Genomic DNA, 12,795 nt, shown 5'->3' with positions numbered 1-12,795 from the left:
AAGTGAAAATGGCAGGACTGACATGGTGTACGTGAATGTACTTTAACCTTCTCTCCCACTGAAAGATTAGAACCTCAGTGATACCAGGGTTAGGCCCAACTGGAACCTAGAGACCAGCAGCCTCCTCACTCAACACCCCATTCCTAACTACCTATGGAACATCACTAGTTTCAATGACTGTGTAGAAGAGTTTACCTAATCTCCTGTCCTTCCTCATGACTATCAAGCTATATTCCATGTTAAAATGGTCATTACATTGCTTTTGCTGCACATACATTACTTGTTATTTGTTAGCCAGAACCTATATATTACCCGTGTTTTCCTGGAATTATCTGTCTACCGGACAAAATAACCAATGAAAGATCAAGCAGAATTATATGACTCCTAAATGTATTTATTTCATCAGTGACAACTTGGAGGTAATACTATCAAACACAGATCACAGGAATACAGTATGCTCATGCCCAAGGATTCCTGAAGATAGCTTATTAGCGTTAAAGATATAGACGCGCAACAGAAACACAACGAAATAAACCAGAGAAACACTGAATAAATTAGTCATGTTATAAAACAAATCCCATACCTTGCTGGCATCAAGGAGTTTTACCTTGGGTTGCAGAATATTAACATTTCCCTACATCAACAAATGTTTTAGCATGACTTTCAGAAGCCTGTTTAACTTCAGCAACTTTATGGGACAAGAATAATGTTTTGAACCTTGTCTTTCCCACATTCTCTCCACTTACCGACAGCGAGCATTACATTAAAACAGCATCCCTTCTTGTTAGGCAGGTTCAGGTTTTAGTTGGGTAAAGAAAAAGGGAAAGATATTACAGCTTGCCCCACCTTTTCTCAGTGCAGTGATTTAAATGTCAGTCTCCAGGGACAACAGTGAATATTAAGAGAAAGTTACCTTTTGCAATGTCACAAAAGGTGCATTTCATACTGATTGAGAAAATGCATTTGACAGCAGAGTCCGGGGGGAAACATCAGCTTTCAAGTAATAGTTGAGTGCACTTTGAAACCCACCTGGTTTGAAAATGATTAATAACCAGGCACCCCAAAATTCTACCAGTGCTTCCCACCTCTTCGATTCTCTACATTTGTCACTTTTGCTTGAAATAACTGAAAACAAACCCAAGTCTGAGAAACCTAACTGAGCTGGACAGAATACCTGGATTGGGCTGCACTGTCACAATGATTATATCTGCAAGCCTCAAAAGACCTTACAGCTAGGTACATACACACACACTGACACACAAAACATCAACTCTGGCACTTACAAATCTTGAAATAACCAGGTCTTCTTTGGCAATTGGAACAACTATATTTAACGTTCCAGGATGAGAAAGGGCAGCTTTCCACAACACTGTTCCAAAATCAAGCCTTATTGTGTTGTATTTCTACACTTCATTTCCTCCTTGAGAGAATAGCTGATAAGAAAAATTTATTTTTTTTAAAAGATGGTTGTGGGGTGATGGGGATTTCATACGTCATGCTCTGGTAGAGTACAATGCCACGTTAACACTTGCGTGCTTTCCCTTCTATAACACATGGCTTCTAAATCAGAGAGGTGGGCACAGCTCAGAAGCCAAACACTTCCAGCTTACTTGCAATTCTTTTAAAGAAATGATTTAAACTAACATACAAGCTAAACTATTCCAACATATTTCATTCACTGCCTATGACTTGGTTCCAGGCCTGTTCAAATCCACCTGCCAGATATAAATTTGTGTAAGGCTTCTGAACCAATGTATTGTTGTCTGTGTGCTAACTGTACCGAGGATTGCAACACTATTTTAACAACACAATGTAATTTTTCCTAAAGCAGGTCAAAGTAGCAACTTAGCATCATGACCTTACCAATAAGTTGTGCCTGTCTTCTCCTATGCTGCACAATAAAAGAGTCCCAATTATCAGCCAATTAGCAACCAGCAGCTGCTTCTCAAGACAACCCAAAGATGCCTCAAATATTACCAAACTTCTGGTGGCTGCACTGGCCCAGACATATCCAGTTACACCCGAAAGTAAAATATACTGAAAAAGCAGTGCTAGGTTTTAGAAATCACCAGTAGCCTACTCAAGGACCTTTGCTCTTTTCCATGCCCTCCACTTTATCACCCATTTCCAGCTTTTTGATCCTTGGTTTCCTGTGCCTCAATGAATTGAGCCCTCTGCATCAGTGCTCAGTCCTAACTTCAAAACAGTTTCCAGCATATCACCACATACAAAGATCCCAAACAGGTAAGAGGGGTGTTTTTTCTTCTCAGTACTGAATACGGTGTTGCTGCTGAATGCAGTGGGTTACACATTTTGAGGGCAGTGGATTAAGTGTCCTTTATTCCTTGCTTCATTTGGGGCTCCACTGAGGTGAGACGGTGTCATTTTCCCTGAAATTGGGTCACCATGCCTTTTCTGTCAGCTCTATCAAATTGACCTAGGCACTACAATAATGACAGTTATGCTCCTGAGTGTTAATTCCTGTGGAAAGTACAAACTCTGATATGGGGCAGGCACAAGGAAAGACAAACTACTCAGGCCCTTGGCCAGTGGATCTATGAGTCAACATTCAATACAAACTGAAATTCATGTTGAGTTGCTGAGGAGCCTTCAAAGACATCTCAGAATCTGGGGAGTATGTTCTCTATTGAACATCAAAAGGACAAATCTTTTGATTATGTGCTTGCAAAATATGGGAAACCATCTAATCTGTCTATAGGGCAAAGTACAAGGATGTAAAACACTCAAGCTAATATTTCATGTTGTTATCTACAACATAATGGTCCATGGCTCATGCTCCATTCTAACCACAAGCATAAGAGACCAACTCATAGTTACTGAATTCACCAGAGGAATCACCTGCTCAAATCAGGTAAAACAGGTCAGCAAAAATGTATGAACTGTTTAGAACTGTCCATAGCTCTCCCTAGCAAATGGTGCAGCCTCATCCATACCTGTTCTATTATCCTTGCGCTCCATACAAAGGGATAATTCAGTCCCTATCACAGAATATAACCCTACAATGAGATTGGATGTAGGTAGAAACCTATCAAACCCGAGCAAATGGCAGAGCCTCAGAAGTTTGCAGTAAAACATTGGTCACAAGCAACCCAAGAAATAAGATTGTGAAATTAACATAGCTTTCCCTTTGGTGACATGAAGTAGCCCAATGATGGGAAAGAGCTAAGCAGGCAGGTCCAAAACACAATGATATTGAGTACAACAGACATTTTAAACAGGTCTGAACCTGCCCTGGACTCAGGGCAAAACACTCACCGGCCTAGAATTTAAGCAGGCAATTATCCATCTTCATCATACTTGTTTCACAATATGCTCTCCCACCTCAGCTACTTGGGCAGTGTGGTTAGCTGTCAGCCATCAGGGCTTTAATATTGAAGCAAATCTGAGCTATGCATTGAGCTGAGCCAATCCATGCCTCATTCTGGAACAAGCCACTGTCACTCTCCCACTCTCAACTTTCTTGCATATGCCACAGCAAGGGGATAGACAGCATTCTGCAAGGCAGGATCTAGACTCTGAAACATGTACAAGGACAAAAATAAAGATCTAGGATAATATAGCAATAACAGCAGTCTTAAAAATTACACAGCAAAATTTGTTGCAACTCATTAAATATTGGAAATATATGTACACAATGATGTATAAAATAAACATACTCTAAACAAAAGGATGACAAGATAAGTGCTTTATATTAAGGTACAGGGCAATGTGCTTTCTGTCAAATGACTAAATGTCTCCTCTATAACATCAAGATGTATAAATACAGTTACACAAATAACAGGTGAAAGTCAATTCCATGTGGTAATGAACAATGGTAAGTATATCTACATTTATACCACACCCAGTACCATTCACAGGAAACCTGCAACAGAATTGAGTTTATTTTTGTCTGTTTACGTAACCAGTATTGACAAGTTTGTGCCAGTCAGCAAAAATCTCTTGCATTAGAACATTTATATAACCACCGTAAAGCTCTGACATTGTGACACAAACAGTCCTTTGCAGTAAAATGATGTTGGTCCGTGATCCAACTCTTGGAACGCTACTCTGATCTGTCTCCTGAAGAACATGCAACGTCTTCGAAAAAGCAGGTGAGCCACAGGCTCTATGCATTAAATTACAGGCAAATTAAACATTAACCCCTGGCAAGGTACAGAAGGGAATAATATATTCAAGGGAAAAGTAAAAGACGAAACAAACCCGCACACCTGTCAGCTAAAGAACCTGAGTGCTAGATTATGGAGTTCTTTTCTCACATTCAGGTGGTCGTAAATGAGGAAATTTGTCCCAGCATTTACAAATATACAGCTATTCATGCAGCCTCAGTCTTTGGGAACTGTACAGGAATTACCTGGCCTGCTTGCTACTTTGGTACTGAGTGGCCACCCTCACACAAGGCAACCCTACTGCAGGACTCGACGATGGCATTGCTCCCTTGCACTAGTGTCAATACAGGCAGTGCTGCTTCACACCACTATATAACAATTTTATTTATACACTGGGGTATAACAAACAGCTCAAACAACAAACTCCTTTTTTTGTCTAATAACCTGCCAGAAATTGACAGGAGTTGTTTTTTTTTCTGCGATGTTATTTCATCGCTATGATGAGCAAAGTGTGCTTAAGAGGGAAGGACACACCCCTCCCCAGAGTAAAAGATAAAGAAATAGGAAAGATATCGAATATGCTACTGATTCTGAAGCTGAATCCTTTCTAGAATATTAATGAGATTCTCTAGTCCAAAGATGTAGCCTCGGTCTGGGCCGTCATGCACAGTTTGGTCATCCCGGAACCCCTTGTATGTACTGTGGGCAAAGTCTATCATCCTCACATCGATTTTGGGCAGGTTACCAGTACTGGTCAAGGAGAAAGATGAAGATGGCAAGGAGCTGCTGTCTTCCTGGATGTTGTCCTGGCTCAGTACCTCTGCAGAGTTCTGCTGCGTTTCCAGCTTCTCTTCCTTTCCATCATAGATGATCAGTAAGGAGCTGGAGTAGAAGCGATAAGAAGCCTGCTTCTCTAGAACCCCCTTCAGACTTCGAAGTTTCTGCAGAATTGGATCAAACAAGTCTTTTCGCAGGTACCTGCCATTGTGCAGGAACTCATACAGAGCATTCCCAAACCCTTCAATGGAAAGGCTACGACCATAGTACTTGTTCCTGCACACATAATGCCCTGAGTCTAACTGATATACCTGGGGAAAAAAAAAACACAAAAATTACTGTTCAGTTTGGCATTTAGGATGACCAATTATCAGCACAAACTATTGGCAACTTGAAATACTCTACATTTGATTTTAACACTTGCATCCAGGATGAGTGAATTCCCACGACAGCAAATTATACACAGCTGTAAATTTCACAACATAAAACTAAATTAGCTGCAAAGTATTACAATTTACTCCAATGATTTTTAGGAGTTCTGCTGATTTAAGGAGAAGAGTGGGGAAGAATGTTAGTTATGGTGATTATAATTAGTTGGGATAATTTCAGAGGCATAACAATGAACGAGTTTTGACCTGACCTACTGAAATAATTCCAGTTCTTTCTGTTCTTACAAGGTTAAGTGATATTGTTAGGAAATAGTTGCTGAGTGAGGAAGCAAGCACTTTATATAAAGAAATGTTTAGGGCAGTAACTGCACAAGTAGCAGATGCAATCCAAATCCTCCTTTGAATGACAGTGCAAAGGAGGAGAGAAACTCTAATCATTTTCCAGTCCTCCTTGGCATTAGGCAAGTTGGAGCTAATGAGCAATTCCACAATTGGTATGAGAAAGGAGTCCATCAACTGAGACCTGCACCTTGCAAATAGACTTCAGCAAGGCATTTGATGAAATCTGTAAGCTAGATTAATCAGGAATGGGATCCAAGGAAAAACTGCAAGTCAAAGAAAAAAAATTGGTTCAGTACAAGAAAACAAAACTTAAGAGTATTTATTGGTTTTAGTATTTATAACCGATTTGAATATTTGCTGATAATACCAAAATAGGGAACATAGCTAAAAGTGAGGAAGCAAATTCTTGGCAGCAGGAAGTAACAGACTGGTGAGGTGGGCATGGAAGTATCAAAAAGAGTTCTAACTAGAGAACCATGAAATTACCAACTGGGGAGGACAAACACGACAAAGGAATAAACAATAAATAGAAGAATACTATCCAGTGCAAAGAAAGAAACTCAATGTGCATAGATCATTTAAGGTAGTGGGATAAATAAATTGACTAGTTAAGGGAGCATTTGGAAGAACATCCAACAGAATGGTAAGAATAATCACCAACTGAATCACAGATGGAGCTCTCGGCAGTTTTGGTCAATGCACTATAGAAAGGATGTTACAACATTAAAGTAGCCACAGGGGAGACTTCCAAGGACGTTGAGTTATAGTTATTAAGAAAGTTAAACTACACCAGGGCTGTTTGGAGAAAAGGTGATTTATTGAGGTGAACAAAATTATAAGAGTGTGAGACTGAGAAACAGAAAAGACGTATTTACTTTGGCAAAGTAGGTGTCCACTAGGAGACATTAATTGGTGGATAAATTAAAAGAAGTTGAGGAAATATTTTAATCAAAGAATGGATCTGAGACGAACCACTGGAAAACATGATGGAAGCAGAAGTCCTGAATCACTCTAAAAGGTACTTGGATGAGATGAAGAACTGAAAAAATCATGCAGTATAAGTATAAATAATGGGAATTGCTCCATTTTTGGATGCAAAAGCACAATGGGCTGAATGGTCTCCACTGCTGTCATTTCAAAGGTTAAGATTTGGTAGAGACACGGGCAGTAACAGGGTGGTTACTAAGAGGGGTATTGTGCCTTGACGGGTGTTGAATTATCAGAAGATTCACTGCTGTCATGAGGGGAAAATATTTTTGTGCAACTTAGAATTACCTGGAACACATGCCTTAAACAAAGGTGGAAGCAAATTTAATGGTTTGCTGCAAATGGGAACATTTCAGGGAAGTATTTGCCTGCAATGGGCAGAGGATGATGGAGCAACATGAAGCAGACTGCATCACTGTCTGGTATGGAGGTGGGGGGGGCTACTGCACAGGACCGAAAGCTGCAGAGGGTTGTAAATTTAGTCGGCTCCATCTTGGGCACTAGCCTACTCAGGATATCTTCAGGGAGCATTGTCTCAGAAAAGCAGTGTCCATTATTAAGGACCTCCAGCACCCAGGGCATGCCCTTTTCTCACTGTTTCTCACTTTTCTCACTGAAGGAGGTACAGAAGCCTGAAGGCACACACTCAGCGATTTAGGAACAACTTCTTCCCCTCTGCCATCCGATTCCTAAATGGACATAGTATCCAAAGCTTCAACCTCACTTTTTTCTGCTTTTTTTTTTTGCACGATTTTTGATCTATTCAATAAACGTATTCTGCATAATGTATACTGAGCAAGATTTACTTATTTATTTTTTTTTCTTCTATGTTATGTATTGCATTGAACTGCTGCTACTAAGTTAACAAATTTCACATCACATGCCAGTGATAATAAATCGGATCCATTTTTCAAACACTGTTTCCTGTGCAATATCATTCTGTATAAATTAGGACGGACAGACAAAGTAAGGTAGCTGGAATATCAGTGAAGGCAGAGGCAATAACACAGAGGTGTTAGTGAGTGTGGAAGGTAGCTATCACTTAAAAGACAGTACACTTTTTCTTAGCTGTGTCATTTCTGCATTAATTACCGAATTGGATGCAAACTACAATCTGGCTGGTCAGGTACAGAACAAAAATGCCTGTCAAACGTCCCCTTTGATTTTTTCTTCATGGACCTCAGCTGTGCAGAGATACATTTCCACAAACTCCAGATGGAATGAGTAGGATAAGTGGTGTTTAATTATATTGTCAATTGCAGTCACTCTTATCCATATATGAGAAATATAGTTGATGCTCCAGGTCTAAGACTCTTTATGAGAATGGTCACACTGGAAACATTAACTATATCTCTCTCTGCAGATGCTACCTCATCTGCTAAATGTTTCAGTATTTTCTGTTTTTATTTCAGATTTCTACACCACTTGCACATTTGTACTGCACTGTCAACTCTCCAGGACTCCAGTTCTGGCAGGACTTTTGTGTCCTATCTGAAGACAAGTATTTAATTCCTCTGCTATTTACATATCCCTGCTATAAATTTTCCCATTTGCATAAGGAACCCATATTTCACCTTGATGATCTACATTCCCATGAGAGCTTTTAGTCTGTTTTTGGTTTGTTGCTAGTTTATTCTCATATCCTTTTCCTTTATCAAATTATTGATCATCTGTTATCGAATTCTGAGACTTCCAATCATTTTATAACCTTTTTCCTTAAGATTTAATACTCTAAATCATGGTTGGAATATTTTTACTGTTTTGTCTTTAAGCCTTAAAAGCAATGTATATTTGTTGCAAATTGGGCCCAATTTCTCACAATGCCAGCTGTTGCCTGAACAATCTCAGTTTTTAAACATAGCATCCCAAACTATGACAGCCTCCCAGACCCTCATACAGCACCGATTCTAGAATGATTCTCATAAGAACATAAGAAATAATAGTCATACTTTATTGATCTTGGGGGAAATTGGTTTTCGTTACAGTTGCACCATAATTAAATAGTAATAAAACCATAAATAATTAAATAGTAATATGTAAATTATGTCAGGAAATAAGTCCAGGACCAGCCTATTGGCTCAGGTGTCTGACCCTCCAAGGGAGGAGTTGTGAAGTTTGATGGCCACAGGCAGGAATGACTTCCTATGACGCTCTGTGTTGCATCTCGGTGGAATGAGTCTCTGGCTGAATGTATTCCTGTGCCCAGCCAGTACATTATGTAGTGCATGGGAGACATTGTCCAAGATGGCGTGCAACTTGGACAGCATCCTCTTTTCAGACACCACTGTCAGAGAGTCCAGTTCCATCCCCACAACATCACTGACCTTACGAATGAGTTTGTTGATTCTGTTGGTGTCTGCTACCCTCAGCCTGCTGCCCCAGCACACAACAGCAAACATGATCGGAGTATGAATAGGCCATCTGGTCATACAGAGTAGGAGTAGGCCATCTAGTCCGTCAAGCCTGTTCTACCATTCATGGCTGATCTGGCCAAGGACTCATCTCCACCCACCTGCCTTTTCCCCGTAGCCCTCAATTCCCCTATGCAAAAATCTATGTAACCTTGTCTTAAATATGTCTTCATTTTTTAAAGAGAGGGGCTTCCCTTCCTCCACTATCAACTCTGCTCTTAAACGCATCTCCCCCATTTCACGTACATCTGCTCTCACTCCATCCTCCCACCACCCCACTAGGAATAGGGTTCCCCTGGTCCTCACCTACCACCCCACCAGCCTCCGGGTCCAACATATTATTCTCCGTAACTTCCGCCACCTCCAACGGGATCCCACCACTAAGCACATCTTTCCCTCCCCCCCCTCTGCATTCCGCAGGGATCGCTCCCTACACAACTCCCTTGTCCATTCGTCCCCCCCATCCCTCCCCACTGATCTCCCTCCTGGCACTTATCCGTGTAAGCGGAACAAGTGCTACACATGCCCTTACACTTCCTCCCTTACCACCATTCAGGGCCCCAAACAGTCCTTCCAGGTGAGGCATCACTTCACCTGTGAGTCGACTGGGGTGATATACTGCATCCGGTGCTCCCGATGTGGCCTTTTATATATTGGTGAGACCCGACGCAGACTGGGAGACCGCTTTGCTGAACATCTACACTCTGTCCGCCAGAGAAAGCAGGATCTCCCAGTGGCCACACATTTTAATTCCACATCCCATTCCCATTCTGACATGTCTATCCACGGCCTCCTCTACTGTAAAGATGAAGCCACACTCAGGTTGGAGGAACAACACCTTATATTCCGTCTGGGTAGCCTCCAACCTGATGGCATGAACATTGACTTCTCTAACTTCCGCTAGGCCCCACCTCCCCTTCGTACCCCATCTGTTACTCATTTTTATGCACACATTCTTTCTCTCACTCTCCTTTTTCTCCCTCTGTCCCTCTGAATATACCTCTTGCCCATCCTCTGGGTCACCCCCCTCCCCGTCTTTCTTCCCGGACCTCCTGTCCCATGATCCTCTCGTATCCCCTTTTGCCTATCACCTGTCCAGCTCTCGGCTCTATCCCTCCCCCTCCTGTCTTCTCCTATCATTTTGCATCTCCCCCTCCCCCTCCAGCTTTCAAATCCCTTACTCACTCTTCCTTCAGTTAGTCCTGACGAAGGGTCTCGGCCTGAAACGTCGACTGCACCTCTTCCTATAGATGCTGCTTGGCCTGCTGCGTTCACCAGCAACTTTGATGTGTGTTGCTTAAATATGTTTAGTGAGGTAGCCTCCACCGCTTCATTGGGCAGAGAATTCCACAGATTCACCATTCTGAGAAAAGTAGTTCCTCCTGATCTCCATCCAAAATCTGCTCTTCCAAATCTTGAAGCCATGTGCCCTAGTTCTAATCTCACCTACCAGTGGAAACAACTTTCCTCTATCTTATCTATCCCTTTCATAATCTTATGTTTCTATAAGATCTCCTCTCATTCTTCTGAATTCCAGCAAGTACAGTCCCAGGCAACTCAATCCCTCCTCATAATCTAACCCCCTCATCTCTGGAATCAACCTGGTGAACATCATCTGCACCGCCCCCAAAGCCAGTATACCCTTCCTCAAGGAAACCAGAACTGCATGCAGTTCTCCAGGTGTGGCCTCACCAGTACCCTGTATAGTTGCAGCATAACCTCCCTGCTCTTAAATTCAATCCCCCTAGCAATGAAGGCCAACAATCCATTTGCTTTCCTCATAGCTTGCTGCACCTGCAAACCAAACTTTTGTGATTTATGCACAAGCACTCCAAAGTCCCTCTGCACAGCAGCATGCTGCAATTTTCATTCAAATAACAAATTGCTCTTTCTGGCAGATTGGAGGATAGTAAAAGTGACCGACTATTTGAGGAACAAAGAGCAGGGAAAATGGAGAACGACCACATATTCACCAGATATTGGTAGCTGAGAAAATGCTGTAATTGATGTTAAAGAACAGATATAATTAGAAAAGGTAGAAGTGACTCAGAGTCAACACTGACTTAAGGAAATCAGGTTTGAACAATCTATTGAGTTCTTCAGAGATGAAATTAGCAGATTAGATGAAGGAAAATTGGAGGAGTTGTTGATTATGAAGGTTGTCAAAGAATGTAACAGGTCTGTAGGTGGAGAAATGACAGACAGAGTTTAAACCAGATAAATATAAGGGAATGCACTGTGGGAGGTCAGATGTTAAGGGGACATATACAGTAAATAGCAGGACCTTTAGGAGTACTGATGTACAGAGCAATCTTGGGGTGCAAGTCCATGCTCCATCAAAGTAGCAACAGTAGATAGGATGGTAAAGGCATACAGTACGCTTACCTTCATTGGATGGGGTATGAGTTATAAAAGTCAGGAAGTCATGTTGGAGCTGTATAAAAATATGGTTCAGCCAAATTCGTAGTATTGTGCACTGTTCTGGTTGCCGTATTACAGAAAAGATATCCAGGCTTTGGAGAAGGTGAAGAACAGGTTCCCCAAGATGTGGCCTAGCTTAAGAAGAGGTTAGAGAAACTTGGATAGCTTTCTCTGGAATGTCAGAGTCTGAGAGGATTCCTTTCTAAGTTATTAGCAAATAGACTAGAAAAAGTACTTCCTTCTATTATTTCGGAAGACCAAACGGGTTTTATTAAAGGTCGTTACTCTTTTTATAATATTCGTACATTGTTAAATATTGTTTATACTCCCTCACAAAATGTTCCTGAGTGTGTTATTTCTTTAGACGCCGAGAAAGCTTTTGATAGAGTAGAATGGCCCTATTTAGTTAAGGTGCTTGAAATGTTTAATTTTAGCTTGAAATTTATATCCTGGATTAAACTGTTATATCATTCCCCTGTAGCCTCGGTCCGTACTAACTCTTTAAACTCACCTTTTTTTCCTCTCTTTCGAGGTACTCGACAAGGCTGTCCTCTTAGTCCCCTATTATTTGATATTGCATTAGAACCTCTTGCAATTGCCATTCGAGAATCTTCAAATATTACTGGGATAACTCGGGGATTAAAGTCCCATAAATTATCACTCTATGCTGATGATTTACTGTTATATATTTCTAATCCTGAGAAATCCATTCCTGCTGTTTTAGAGTTATTAGCACAATTTGGTTTTTTTTCAGGTTATAAATTAAATCTTAGTAAGAGTGAACTCTTTCCGATTAATAAACATCTTCCCTTATATTATAAATTTCCATTTAAATTGATTGATAATTATTTTTCTTATCTTGGGATTAAAATTACTTGTAAATATAAAGATTTATTTAAGATTAACTTTTTACCATTAATAGACCATATTACTCAACTTTCATCTAAATGGTTTCCCTTATATTTAACTTTGATTGGTCGTATTAATGCAGTTAAGATGTTTTTTTTGCCAAAATTTTTATATGTGTTTCAGGCATTACCAATTTTTGTTCCAAAATCTTTCTTTGATAAAGTTGACTCTAAACTTTCTTCATTTATTTGGCAGAATAAGAATCCGAGACTGGGTAAAATACATTTACAGAAAGCTAAGAGAGATGGAGGTTTTGCATTACCTAACTTTAGATTCTATTATTGGGCTATTAATATTCGACATATGAAATTTTGGTTACTTGATCAGGATATACTATCTATTCCTAAATGGGTAGCATTGGAACTACAATCTGTTCAGGGTTATACACTTGGCTCTATTTTAGGTTCCTCTCTCCCTTTTGATTCGAAACGC

General features: G+C 40.6%; 1 protein-coding gene across 3 annotated transcripts in view; it reads right to left on the bottom strand.

The window, feature by feature from the left end:
* Positions 1-373: 373 nt before the first annotated feature.
* The window catches only part of ip6k1 (inositol hexakisphosphate kinase 1), a 110,702-nt gene continuing 98,280 nt past the window's right edge, over positions 374-12,795 (bottom strand). For all 3 annotated transcript variants that reach the window (XM_063067758.1, XM_063067760.1, XM_063067759.1), the window contains one exon: positions 374-5,215. In XM_063067758.1, coding sequence (XP_062923828.1) covers positions 4,709-5,215 — 507 coding nt within the window. In that variant the 3' untranslated portion in view covers positions 374-4,708. The remainder of the gene's footprint in view (positions 5,216-12,795) is intronic.

Source organism: Mobula hypostoma, chromosome 15 (genome assembly GCF_963921235.1).
Source record: "Mobula hypostoma chromosome 15, sMobHyp1.1, whole genome shotgun sequence".
NCBI classification, from domain to species: domain Eukaryota; kingdom Metazoa; phylum Chordata; class Chondrichthyes; order Myliobatiformes; family Myliobatidae; genus Mobula; species Mobula hypostoma.
The sequence above is the reverse complement of the archived record's forward strand: the minus strand, read 5'-3'. Positions and strand labels throughout refer to the sequence as shown.